Raw genomic sequence first — 13204 nt, forward strand, 5'->3', positions numbered from 1 at the left:
CCATCACTCAAGAGGCAGAGGCAGGTAGATTTCTGTGAAATCAAAGCCACCATGGTCTACATAGAAAGTCCAGGCCAGCTGGGGCTACCAGAAGACCCTGTATTAACAAAATAAAACAACAAAATAATAAAAAATAATAAATTGTTGGCATTTTTGAAGATTGTGGGACTTTTAAGGTTGTGCTGTATTTTATAGTATGATAGTAACATAAGATCTTGTAGCTAAACAAGAAATGTTATGGTTTAATAGTGATGTGGTTGTGTGTCAAACTGATAAAGGGTCAATTGTGCTGGTTTGTTTTTGATAACGACACAAATTGTAGTCATTTGGGAAGAGGGAACTTCAATTGAGGAACTACTTCCTTCAGATTGGCCTGTGGTCATATCTATGGGGCATTTTCTTGATTGCTGGTTGATGTAGGAGGGCCCAGTCCACTGTGGGCAGTGCCATCCCTAGGCAGGTGACATGGGCTGTATAAGAAAGTAGCTGAGCAAGCCAGGGAAGCCACCCAGCAAGCAGTGTTCCTTCAGTCTCCGCTTCAGCTTCAGTGTGTGCCTCCAGGTTCCTGCTCTGACTTCCCTCAGTGCAGTGATGCACTTCTTTGGAAGTGTAGGATGCAACAAACCCTTTCCTCCCCAAGTTGCTTTTGGTCATGATGTTTCTCATAGCAATAGAAAACCTAACTACAGCACACAGGAATCCTGCAGCCCACCTGGTCAGCTCACGAACCAAGTGGGGTAGGCAGAAGCCACATCCATGTCCCCTTCCAGCCACTGCAATGTCCTCCCCACCCCATGATGCAGCACCCCACTTTCTCAGGCTAGATTATTAACAAACCCTCTTTAATAGTTTCAGAGCTGAGCACACAGAGACCCTCCCCTACCCTGTAAGGCACAGCCTCACCCACCCTTAGCCCAGGGCACAGGGGACAGCTACCAGCTGCCAAGAAACACTAGTCCAGCTCCTCTTCCCCTAGTCCCAGGACAGTTGGGATCCTGTGTCAGACCTGAGGGACCCATGTCCCTAAGCAATCCAGAGCCTTCACCTGGGAAGAGTTCACTGAGGCCTATCTAAGGCATGGCCCCAGCTGAGCCAAGCCACCTGAGGGCACTGTATCAGGCCTGGGGAAGGGCTGCCAACCCTCTCCCTCTCCCACAGAAACTTAAAAAATCCCAAGATGAAAGTGTCATAGTGAAAAACACTGACCCATCCCATGGGCCGTCGTCCCCTGATGGCCACAGGTGCTGTACCCACCCTCCCTGGTTTTTAAAAGCAATACGAGTGGCCTGGCCTCCAGAGTGGGGAGGGACCCAGCCCACCTATGAGGTGATACTGGGAGCCATTCCAAGTTGCTAAGAGACCCCAGGCAGCAAATGGAAGAGCTACAGAGGAGCCAGGACCCCACACTGGCAGCAGAGGCAGGGAGAGCAGTCCAGACCCCAGAAAGTCCTCCACATTGCCTGCCCAGGATGCGTGAGGGGCCTTGGTAGTGAGGTGGGCCAGGGAGGCCCCTGGAGACTGAGGATGGGGAGACTCGGGGCCGTGGGTACTCTCAGTACTTGGGGACCTTGCTGTAGTCTTCTGAGTGAATGTGCCGGCACAAGCAGATGGACAGGAGCAACCCCAGCAGCTGTGAGGGAAGGATCAGAGTCAGGGTGGCTGGCCCAGGCCCCAAAGCCCTGCCCATCACCCAACACAACACACATGGGGTGGGGGGCTCCAGTTACAACCACCCCGAGGAAGGCAGGCAGCAGAGAGGGGCCCAGAGAGGGACAGCACCCTATCTGAGGCCACACAGCCAGATGGGCTGAGGTCAGAGCCCCTCCTGAAGCCCATGGGCCACTTGCTCCATAAGACATCAATGGAGCAAAGACGGGGGTGGGGGGTGGCGGGGGCTGTAGGGAACAGACCTCAATGGCAGCGACACCGACACACACGCCCAGGAGGATGCTGAAGTTGTCTTGCAGCCAAGCCTGCACCTTCTCCATGCACCCCTGTGGGAGGACCACAAGTGAGCTGCCACACAGCTGTAGAGGGCCTCCACAGGGCCCCTGTTCCCTGAACAGAGGCCCTCATGCACCCATAGATGATGACACAGATGATGAGTGAGCAAAGGACTGGAAGGAGGGGGGCTAGCAGAGGGAAGGAGGCTTGAGTGACAGCCCCAACAAGCCTGGGGTTTGGGCTTGGGGACCCTAAGGGGCAACACACCTCCCTGTACACGTGCCAATCTTCTGGGACATTTTCACCGTAGGTGCTATTGGTGTTCGCCTTACAGAAGCCCTTCTTTACAATGAGCTGGCTGTTCTCTTCCCCTGTGGTGTTGCAGGAGCAGGGATAGGTGCTCTCGGTGTAGTTCATGAGCTCAGCGTTTTCTGTCCAGTTGTAAAAGCTAGCCCAGCCACAGCACTTCACCTGTGCAGAGCCAGACAAGCTGCTTGACCAACCGCCCACACCACCCCAAGGCCACCTCCAGGCACAGGCTCAGATCGGCTACTTCCAGGCCTGGGGTTGCGGAGAGTTGTAGAGTGCGGGGTGAACTTTGGTTCTGTGCCTCACGAAGGACCTCAAGTAGACTTTGAGAAACACAATAACCACAAATGCAATGGAAAACACAAATCAGAACCAGTTAACATACAAAGTAGAGCAGGGCAAGTTCAAACTGAAAGTCTAGCACAGGTGTGGGAAGGACTGAACGTGGGATATGAAATGGACTGCTGAGGTCAAACCTCAGCTCTGCTACGTAAAGATGAGCTGAGGCCCTGGCCTTAGATTCCTCATCTGCAAAGTAGGAACAGAGGTCCCTAGTGAGGTGAGGTAGGCAAAGCACCCACACAGGTCTGGGAAGCCTGGTAACAGCCCAGTCAAGGCCAGGTGTACCTGTAGGTACTGAGCACCCTGTGGCTGAGATCTGGTGATGAGCTTCCTGGTAGGCAAAGTGAAAAGAGACACATTTGAGTCTGCTGTTTAAAAGGACAAAAATGCTTTTTTCCAGAGCCTTCTAGGATGGATGCTAACAGCTGCTCTGTGGGGGTCCCTTGGTGGATCTACTCTATGGGGCTGCTTGGGTGACCTAGCAGCCTCTGGCCATCTCAGGTTGCCTGGTCCCAGCTTTGCAGCAATCAGTGGCCAGCAGGGGGCACTCCAGGCATGCACAGGGGTGCTAGACTAAAGCAGGTTTCCCCCTAGCTGTTACAGTTCTGACTTTGCCAGAAAGGCTGGCACCCCTAGGGGCTCCACAGTCTCTGCACAATCTGCACACAGAGGCAGGCCCTGGCTCTTCCATGGCACAGGGCAGGGAATCTCCTTTTCAGGACCCACAGCAGAAGCTCTGTGAATCCGTCCCAGGCCAGGCAGCCTGGCGCTGCAGGGGTGGCCCCGCGGGGTGGGGTGCTGCTCAGAGTGCCCTTTCCCACAGGGAACACCCACACACTTCATGGACCACCAGACACCAGACTGCAGATACTCTGTCCTGTCACGACCCCGCCCCCCAGGCAACCACAGGCCCTCCTTACCTGTGCCTGCACATAGTCCCAGGCCTCCTGCAGGCTTTCCTCATGGCTGTTGCTGGCATTGACCTTGTAGTTTCGGATAATGTTCATCACCGCACTGCCCATCTCCTGCTTCAGCTGCAGAGGGGAGTGCGAGATTGGGGCTGGACTCGAACCCAGGTCTCACCTCTGCTCACACTGACACACACTGCCTTCTCCACCCCAACAATCTCAGGCCATGCTCACAGCTCCAAAATGTTCTGTTTACCACCTTCCGGGTAATTCCTGCTGCCTAGTCAGTCAGTACTGACCTTATCTTCCCATGGTCTATCCTGTGCTCACAAAATCTCTTAACCTTTCATCTTTCCATGGTACTACTGAAAAGCCACCTGTGATCTCCCACGACTTTCAGGAAACATGCCAGCATTCTCTCAGTGGCTTCCATGGTCCTGTGCTGCTTCCCATGCTTCCCAGCCCTCGCCTCAATTCCTGCTGTTGCATGTTGTCCTAGGGTGGGGCACATGTTTACCTCAGGGCCCTTGCACCCTCTGTTCCCTTTGTACAGAATGTTGTTCCTCTGGATATCAGAATGGCTCACTCCTCTGCTAAACCCCTCAGACAGGCCTTTAGGGCCACTCTATAGAACTCCAGCTTCCCCTCCTTCTCTCCCCACTCTTCTGTTGACCTTTCCTGGCCCTCCTTTGCCTGGCACTGCCAGCTCATCTACCATTTGGGCTTGGGATCTCTTTCCTGGCCTGTGGAGGTGGGGGCTGCATCTGGGTGCTGGCTAGAGTCCTTAATGGTGACAAGTGGGGTGTAGTACAGGTGTGCGGGGGTACAGATACTGAACCATCTTCCCTTGTGGTTAATCCTTGAAGAGGTGGCACATAAGGCCCATCTCCCAGAGGAGGGACAAATGGAAACACAGCTTGTTCAATTTCCCGCTTCTGTGGATGGGCCATCATCTCTCAGAGAGGTCTTGAGACATAGGGCAGACAGTGGAGGGGCTCTGGGCAACAGCAGGACTCAGCCTCAGTCATCTAACCAAGCTGCCCTCCCTGTGTGGCTAGCAGTGTCCCATGGGGCTGAAGTCCTCAGAACTGTAGGAGACAATGGGGTGCAGACCTGCCTGTTCCCATGTGATCGCCTACCCTGGGGTGCCACAGTCCATATCCTGACTTTGGGTCCTCACCCAGCTCAGGAGTCTTTGTGTATCCTGTGAGAAGCCCCATGGGATAAGGCAGAGGAGGGCTTCAGGAAACCCAGGCCCATCGCCCACAGCCTGGAGTGGTCAGCTTCACAGAGCAGGAGACCCACAGTCAGCATCAGAGCAAAGTGAGACCCACCTGGGGGGCAGGGAGAGCAAGGCCACCTAGAGCGGCAAGGCCACCTAGAGCCACCTAAACAACCCCTCCTGACCTACCCAGCACACAGATGGACAGGCTGGCCATGTCACCTGCTTACCTGTGAGGAACCCAGAGACACCACTGTAAAGCAGTAGGCCACACACTTGCCCATCTGGCCTCAGGATACACTTCCTCTATCCCCCATGGGGGCCTTGAATGCTGTACCCAGGGTACCCACTCTTCCTGGCAGGCCTGGAACCTGGGCTCAAGGCTGCCCTGCTCAAACTGGAACCAGCCCAGTGCTCTCAATATTCTTTTCCTCCCAGTAAAGTTCCCAGAAGCCAAAAAGCCTCAGTGGCTGGTAGTGTGGCTCAGTTAGTTAGGGAGCTTGCCCAGCATGCAGGAATTCCTGGGTTCCGCCCCCAGCACTGCATAAAACTGGGTGTGGTGGTACACACCTGTAATCCTAGAGCTTCAGAACTTAGGAGGTAGAGGCAGGAAGATCAGAAATTCAAGGCCATCCTTGTCTATGATGCCATGTTGAGACCAGCCTGGGTTACATAAGACCCTGTCTCAAAAACCAACCAACCAACCAAACAACAACAAAAACAACCAAAGTATCATAGAACTCTACAGTTTCCAAATCTTTCCAATCCACAGCACTATGAGTGGCTAACTTTTACTAAATGCACTTTTCAGTGCATAATTTTGACTGATCCTCCCACTAGGCCTATGGTCCACAGTACTGACTATTCCCTCATTACAAAGATGCAGAAGACAAGTTCAAGTTTTCCATCCATGAAGCATCATTGGCATTCAAGCCACATGCCATTCTTTGAACAGGTTGGAAAGTTGGAACTAGGGCTGAGCAGCTCAGTGGTCTGTAAGTCCCACATCTGGGCCATCTGCCTGCAGGTCAGGTCTCACTGCTCTGACCATTGAGGCCCCACTGCCGGTCCCCAGTAAGCAAATGATCCCTGGCACTTGGGAGCACCCCCCAAGCCATTACCACATCCTCCTTTTCACACACTATGCTCTCTCTTGCATGGCCACAGGGCTCTGTATTTTCCCTGGGTGGTTGCCATGGCAGCTGGACTTCCCTGTCTCTCCCCAACCCCTAGCCTGGCTGCAGACACCAGAAGGTGATGGAGGCCTTGGTGGTTTCCACCAGGGTAGGTAGTTTCCATGGCAATAAGACAGCATCCTGCAGTACAAGATATGGCTGACACAGCTGGGCTCAGGGACCAGGTCCACAGGGACCACAGCCACAGGGCTGGATCAGCTCGGAGCAGACCCTTGGGATCCCAGTGCTCAGGGACCCATGTTGGAAGGGTAGGAAGGTCACCCTGGCAACCAGGGAGCTGTTGAGACCGGAAAGCCCAAGGAGGCAGGTGGAGGAACTATGGGCTCCTCACTTTTCCCTACAAGGGCCTCTCTGTGGCTTCTGTTTACCTCATTTCCACTTGCCTTTCTTAGACAGTGGCTCCTCTTGGGGTGATTTGCCCCTCGGTCACTTCCTGCAGCTGGCCAGACAAAAGATTCAGGCCACCACCTGGTACCATGTGCACCCTGGCTACAGCCAGAGGTCAGGGATGGCTGCATGTAACATGGACCTCTTCTAGGAGAGGCTGAGCAATCCTTGGGCTCTCCAGGGGACAGGCCACACAAGAGGAAGGACTACACACAAGAGCAGGGCTGGCAGTGGGGAGAGGCTGAGTTCTGTCACAACCCTGGACATCAGAATCCATGGATGAGAAGGAGCTCATGACCCCCTGGCTGGCTTCTGGATGGTATCCACCCTACCCTGCTCTCCAACTTGTCAAACTGCCCCTTCCTAATGAGACCCCAAAGGCAACATCACTGTTTCACATCTTTTCAGGGCATCAGACCAACCACAGGGCCACCTGTGAGTCAGAGTCTGTGTGACTCCACAAGTCCCCCACTTCCCAGGAGATAAAACTGAGGCTCAGATGCCAGAACAAGTTCCCAGGATCCACAGTCAGCAGGCAGCAGAGATTCTGTAAGCCAGAACCATGCAGCTCCTAGGCTGAGGTCCCCACCTGCCACCCCCAAGTCTGCCTGACCCAAGAGCCCCACAAGGCTCTGTGATCATTTCACCAGGTAGATCCAGGATGGCAGGAGCCTTCAAGTACAGCACAGTGCCCAATGAGACTCCTTCCCACATTGGCCCAGCCTCTGCCCAGATGCTGCTTGTCATGGAAAACTCAGTACCCCCTCAGTGTCAGAGCATACCACAGGGTTGGAGGGCTATCCATATAAGCAACTCGCCATGGTTTGTGCCAAAGGACCAATCAAGTTATTTCCCAGGTCAGGTAGGACTGGAACGCCCTCTGCCCTCCTTTCCATGGTCCCTTTCCAGGCTCTGTGGGATGATGCTCAGTCCTTCTATGTGTCAGCACTACCTGGACGGTGGGTCCCTCCCTCTTCTCTGCTGCTCCCCCCCGTTAGATGCTGCCAGGTGCTCCTCTGGGAGCCCACTAGGAAATGAGGCTCTCTGCCAGGGCTGTGGGGCAGAACATGGCACCTCTAATGTCAGAAGCCAGCTGCAATCCACAGAACTGGCAGGAGACGTGTCACAACCTCCTGCTGAGGGCAAACCCCGGTCCCCAGGCAGAGCCTGTGTCTGGGTCTCCAGGCTCACTTGAGAGGTTCCCTTGTGTCTCTGTGACCCTGAGTGACCAGCAGCCAGCTGCCTTTTCTCTTTACAGAGAGGAAGGGACAGGCCACCTGTCCTGTGAATGGGGCACTCTTACCCCCTGCAAGAGCAGACCCTTGCAAAGAAGGCACTGTCCTGGGAACCCACCTGCCATACCACTTCTGCCACAGGCCTATGACACCGTGAATTCCTGGAGGGGGGAATTCCAGCTGTAACAACCTCCCTGGAGCAATCCTGGAACCGCCTCCCTCTACCTGAGTCCCTTCCCCCCCCCCAGGTTGTAGTTCCAGGCCCTGCACCCCAGCCCAACCCAGGTTCTTGTAGCCTTTCTTACCACACTTGTGCAGGTTGATGGGAGATTAGCGTGTGATGGTCATTGCACACCCAAGCCAGTCTCACTGCCTCACTGCCTCCCCTGGTGCTCCCACCCTCTACTGCCCTAGTCAGAATCTCAGGCCTAGAAGTCTATACAGTTCAGAGGGCTGGGAAACCACCAGAGAGCCACACAGAGACCAGTAGCAGAGCTGGACCAGGAACAGGACCTGAATGCCAAGTACCCCCACCCCCGCCCCTGCCCCTGCAACAAGGATTGAGTGAACACCCAGTAGAGAAACAGCCAAGGGACCATGACTGCACCCCCAGACCCCCTCACCACTGAAGGAGCAGCTGCCACTCATGACTGAGTACCAAGCCTTAATCCTAGTACCCTGTCCACACAGCACTGGGAGGCACCTCTTGGGGCCCGAGCATGGAGAAGTGTTCAGATCTCACAAAGAGCTGGGCAGGGATGTGGATGCGGCTCAGAGGTTAGAGTTCTGGCCTGGCATACATGAAGCCCTGGGTTCCATCTGCATAAAGCCAGGTGTAGTTGTGCACTTGGGTGGTGGAGACAGGAGAATCAGAATTTCAAGGTCATCCTTGGCTACATAGCAACTTTAAGGCTAACCTACGGTACATGAAACCATTTCTCAAAACAACTAGAAAGGCATGGGATGTGCCACAGGCCAGTGGGGCTTGTGGAAGAATTGTAATAGTGCCCACTGAACTTCCAGATGACGTCAGTGTGGGAAACAAGACTCCTGATGGCCTCCTGTTCGTGGATCCTGCTGTCATCAACTGGGCTGTAGGCAGGAACAGTGGCCTGAGTCATCACCATCACTCGAAAGAAGAGGAAACTGGGGCAGAGAGAGGCTGGATAGGGCACCTAGGACCTCAGAGTAGGAGGTCTGATAAGGCCATAGGGAAAGTTTGGTCCATCTTCTGGAAAGTGCTTCGTCAGCTCCACAAGCCCTACCCCACCTCCCCAGCTGGGCCTGTTTTCAGGAATAAACACCACAGAAGGATGTTTAGTCTCCTGCTGGGATTTGCAATGCGCCCCAGAAAGAAAAATGCTTTTTCCAAGTGCAGGGCGTTCAGGGGTAGATCTCACACAGTCCAGTGGATCCCTGTCCCTTCCAGGCAAAGCTCAAAGGAGTGAGTTGTGGAGCCTGAGGGGGTCAGGTGGTAGAGTTGGGGCCATGGGGTGCCAGACACTGGGTGGCACTGAACAGCACTGGTCACAGCCAAGGCCTGGTTCTTCAGTGAGCCCTGGCCTGAGGCTGGAGGGGCCCAGACACTGGGCTTCTGGGCACAGTAGGCAAAGCTTCTCCCACAGATGGGGCACAGCAGGCAGAGGCAGCCATGGCTGTGGGCCAGAGAGGCCCATGGGGAAACATTGCAGCCTCTGCAGCCTATAATGTGACCAAGGCCACCATGGCTTTTGTGAGTCTTTGTTTCTTAAATGGAAAATGTGTGTTAATCTGAACCATGTCACATGTTCAAGCTTGGCCTCTGACAGAGGTTTGGTACCCACCTAGCTGATGTTCTTTATTATCCTAAGAAGATGACTCGCTTGTGGGGAGAAGATGACTGCTGAGACCCCTGCATAGGTCATTGACTTCTGAGCCATGGGGAGCATCTCACTGGGACATGTTTCTACGTTCCTACCTACCTGATCGTAATGTACCACTTGGACCCAGAAAAGCCTCAGGTACCATGGGAAAGAATGAGTACCTGACTCAAAGCCCTTCTTGGGGTAAGAAGGTTCTTCTAACCATGGGCTTCTGGTCTGACAGCCAAAAAAGCATCCTTTCATTTAGTAACTCCAGTTCCTTTTTTTGCCTCAGCAGCCAGGAGGCTCAGTGCTCAAATCAGCCCTCAGCCGCCTGGCTTCAGAAACAACATCTTTCCCCTTGGCACAAGCTCTCTTCTCTTATTTTGATTGTAGTTGCCCTATGCCCATGTTGGGAGCCAGCCCAGTTCACCTGAAAAACAGGCTAGGTGTGGATTATAGTAGATCAAGGGAGGAAGTATCACAGTGAAAATTTTATCAGTATGACCCCAGAAACCAAGGTGCCCAGATTCCCATCCTGTCTCTGCTGTTTCCTAGCTGTGTGGGCACAGACAAGTTGCTTAACCACTCTGTTCTTCAGTTCTCATGTTTGAAGACAGGGTTCCTCCCCTCTCAAAACTCCTGCACGGTCCTGCATGGTTCTGAGGAATAATGAGATGCAGTGTATATGGTGCTCACTTCTGCTGAGCGCTGGCTGATGTTGCGACAATGTTTTCTCAGCTTCCAAAAGTATCTTGGGTAGTTAACCTTCAAGTGGGAAAATACAGGACCCCACCCCACCTCTGTGCTGTCAGCTCTGTCATTCTATTGCATGGCAGGACAGGAAGGAGGCCCCAAGGCACAGCTGGGGAGTCAGGGAAACTGGGCTACCCTGATCCCTCTGCTTACAGGATGGAGGGCCCCTATGGCCTCACCTTTCCTGTGACCCTGCCAGGCTGGTGACTAGTAAGGAGTGGATGTAGCGAGTGGTACTGAGCTTGGTTTGGGGCCTGTGTGGACCAGGCCACAGGAACACTGGGGTCCCAGTGACTATGACTGCATTTGCTTCTCCACCTGTAAACATGTGAGGTCACCTGGGAGACTTCTAGACTACACCAACACCATAGCAGAGGCCCATGTTCAAGCACAGAGCATTTGTGATTCCCAACAGCCCCTGCTTCCTTTTTCCTTTCTCTCTTGCAATTTGGACTTTAGAGCCTGAAAAGTGGTGCTCACTTTCCTGGCCTTCCCCAAGGCAGTGGTGCTTTTGTGACCCGTGTGGAGAAGTATGTCAGAGGCTTTCTGAGAAAAAGGATGAATCTGGCTGGCATCTCCCACATCCTCTTCTGGCTACAGATGCTGTGCCTAGTCCTGTGGCAGCCACCTTGTGACCATGGGGTGAGTGGCATTCTGCAGAAAATCCATCCCAGTGGGGAAATTGAACAGTCTCCAGGCTTCTAAATGAGACTTTTGGAGAAGTCAGTAGCAAATATCCTTTGAGTTTAAGCTGTAGTGACTTTTCACAGTGAGAGCTAAATGCTTCCTTGCTGACAGAGGACTAATGTATGTATAAATGGGCTTTTCCCTGGGTTCCTCTGTGGCAGAGTAGCAGGGTCTGATGCAGACTCAAGTGCCTTAATGACAAAGACTGTACACATTATCAGTCATTCCCTCAGTCACGCACCTGCTATCTCCCTAAGATCCTCATAGCACCCATCTCAGGTGACTGACGGTGAAGGCATAGAGAGGGCAGTGGGTAGCCCAAGACCTCACAGCAATCTGAGATTCAGGCCCAGTGGTGACTCCATCACAGGCTCTGCCTTCCCCTCTACTGTCCCACCTTGTATTACAAGGATCAAGAGGCACAGGAAGTTGTCCCTGGCACCTACTGGGCTGTCTATGACAACTGACTTTCTGTTTGCCCCACACTGAAGACCCCTGTCCCATCAACCTCACCCACTGGTGGTGGGAAGGGAAGGCACTCACCTTGCCGGCATTGAAGTAGAAGAGGGTCCCCGCAGCCACCTGTGCAATGAGGATCAACAGGAGGAAGGCAAAGTACTGGGGACAGAGAGGTATTGAATTAGCTATGGGCCCCAGGATGTCTGTCCCCTGTCCCAGGAGGAACACCCCACCTGGGCCCTGGGCCACCACAGATTCATGGCCCTGACTCACCAGCCCCAGCAGGCAGCGGACCTCATTTACAGCACCAATGCAACCCAGGAAGCCCATGACCATGGTGACTGCACCCACACCAATGAAGACATAGGCTGCCACCTGCAGCCAGCTGGAAGACGTTTCTAGAGGAGGAAAAGGGCATACACACAGTGAGCTCAGCATCATGAACTCCAGGGCTCAGTCCAGACCTGCTGCTGGAAGGGGGAGGCTATGGTCCTGTGAACAAGAAGCCACTGGCCACCTCCTGTGTGTGCCCCATCCTGGCCCCAGGTATAGCTGCACCCCACTCTCATCTAGCCTAGAGTTACTTATTTTTCTTAGTGTTCTCTGGTCTTGCACCAAGATGCTGAGTGCAGAAAGGTGGCCTGGGATTGTATTTCCCAAGGGGCTGTGCACGGCAGGCCTGAGATTCAGAAGAGGGCATTGAGTCAAGAGGCAGTCACCACATAGGCTCCCTTGAGGGCCCCCAAGAGCACCATAGAAGGCAGAGATCAAGGTAGGTACAAAGGTGAAAGAGGAGTGTCTGAGAAGGCTAGACCACTGTGGGATACCTGTCAGGATGGTGTGGGGAACTGGGCAGACTCATGGGAGGAGGCGGGGTCTATGGTCAGAGGCTGGAGGCAGTGGAATGGGGGACTTGTGTTTTTGTTTTATTTTGTCTTGGTTGAGACAGGGTCTTGCTATAGCCTAGCTAGCCTCAAACTCCCAATCTTCATGCCTCTGAGTGCTGGCATTACAAGGTATCAGTCAGCCACCATGCCTGGCCAGAGGATCCTCTCAAAACCCCAGATACTTGCAGAACCTTGGAGTCAAACTCTCTTGGAGGGGAAAGGCATTGCTCATGTGACTCCCCAGGGATGGGGGCACACCCAGGGCTGACCTTGACTGTCCAGCAGGGGAGATACAGGCCTGGCTATAGAATTGGCCTTGATCACTGGAGGGGGTGACCCAGTCCTTAAAAATGACACAGCTGGATGGTGGGTGATAGGAGGCCCTACGTTCACAGAATGTTCTGAAACTCAGGAAGAGCCCAGGCCCACCCTCCCTGTTCTCAGGGTACCAGGGAAGGCTTGTTGCCAGCTCCCCTTAGGAACCCCCAGGAAGCTTAGGGAAGTCCCATGGGGTGAGTGGGGTTTCCTAGGACCTCACATGCTGGGGGTGGGCAGCCACAGGAGTGGGGAGAGGCCATAAGTTCCAGTCTGGGCTCCAGGGGAGAGACCAGGTAGGCCTAAAAGGGTGCCACACACCAGCCCTGGGCAAGGCCTTTGGAGCAAAGCCTCTTATACACTCTGGCACCACCTGGGGAGGTAGAATTCACATGCGGGTTGCCTTGGGAACACACAGGCTTAAGGAAGCTAGTGTGAGAAGTCAGCCCTTGGAGCCAGCCCTCAGAGGCCCCAAGGCCTGTGGTTTCCACTCAGTACCTCAGTCTACCCAAAACTGGACAGCCTGTCCATCCTGGGGGTGGCCCCTGGCCCATGCAAGCAGGAGACCCCATGGGTCTGACCTGGCCAATGGGACTAGGGAAGTAACAAGCAAGCCACCCAAACTGAAAGGACTGGGCACAAGTCAGGTGATCCAAGCTCTGCTGCCTGCATACGCCAACCCTGCCAAGCCACTTCCTCCTTCCTCCCTGGTAAAA

General features: G+C 54.0%; 1 protein-coding gene across 1 annotated transcript in view; it reads right to left on the minus strand.

The window, feature by feature from the left end:
- Positions 1 to 805: 805 nt before the first annotated feature.
- Cd82 (CD82 molecule) overlaps positions 806 to 13204 on the minus strand; it is a 45924-nt gene continuing 33525 nt past the window's right edge. Inside the window, exons 5-10 of the mRNA XM_008855040.3 lie at positions 11560 to 11684; positions 11371 to 11445; positions 3516 to 3629; positions 2212 to 2415; positions 1911 to 1994; positions 806 to 1630 (exon numbers count right to left, since the gene is read on the minus strand). Of these exons, the coding sequence (XP_008853262.1) occupies positions 1553 to 1630; positions 1911 to 1994; positions 2212 to 2415; positions 3516 to 3629; positions 11371 to 11445; positions 11560 to 11684 (680 nt within the window). The 3' untranslated portion in view covers positions 806 to 1552. The remainder of the gene's footprint in view (positions 1631 to 1910; positions 1995 to 2211; positions 2416 to 3515; positions 3630 to 11370; positions 11446 to 11559; positions 11685 to 13204) is intronic.

This window comes from Nannospalax galili, unplaced genomic scaffold, assembly GCF_000622305.1.
Source record: "Nannospalax galili isolate Female #2095 unplaced genomic scaffold, S.galili_v1.0 scaffold1287, whole genome shotgun sequence".
Lineage (NCBI taxonomy): Eukaryota > Metazoa > Chordata > Mammalia > Rodentia > Spalacidae > Nannospalax > Nannospalax galili.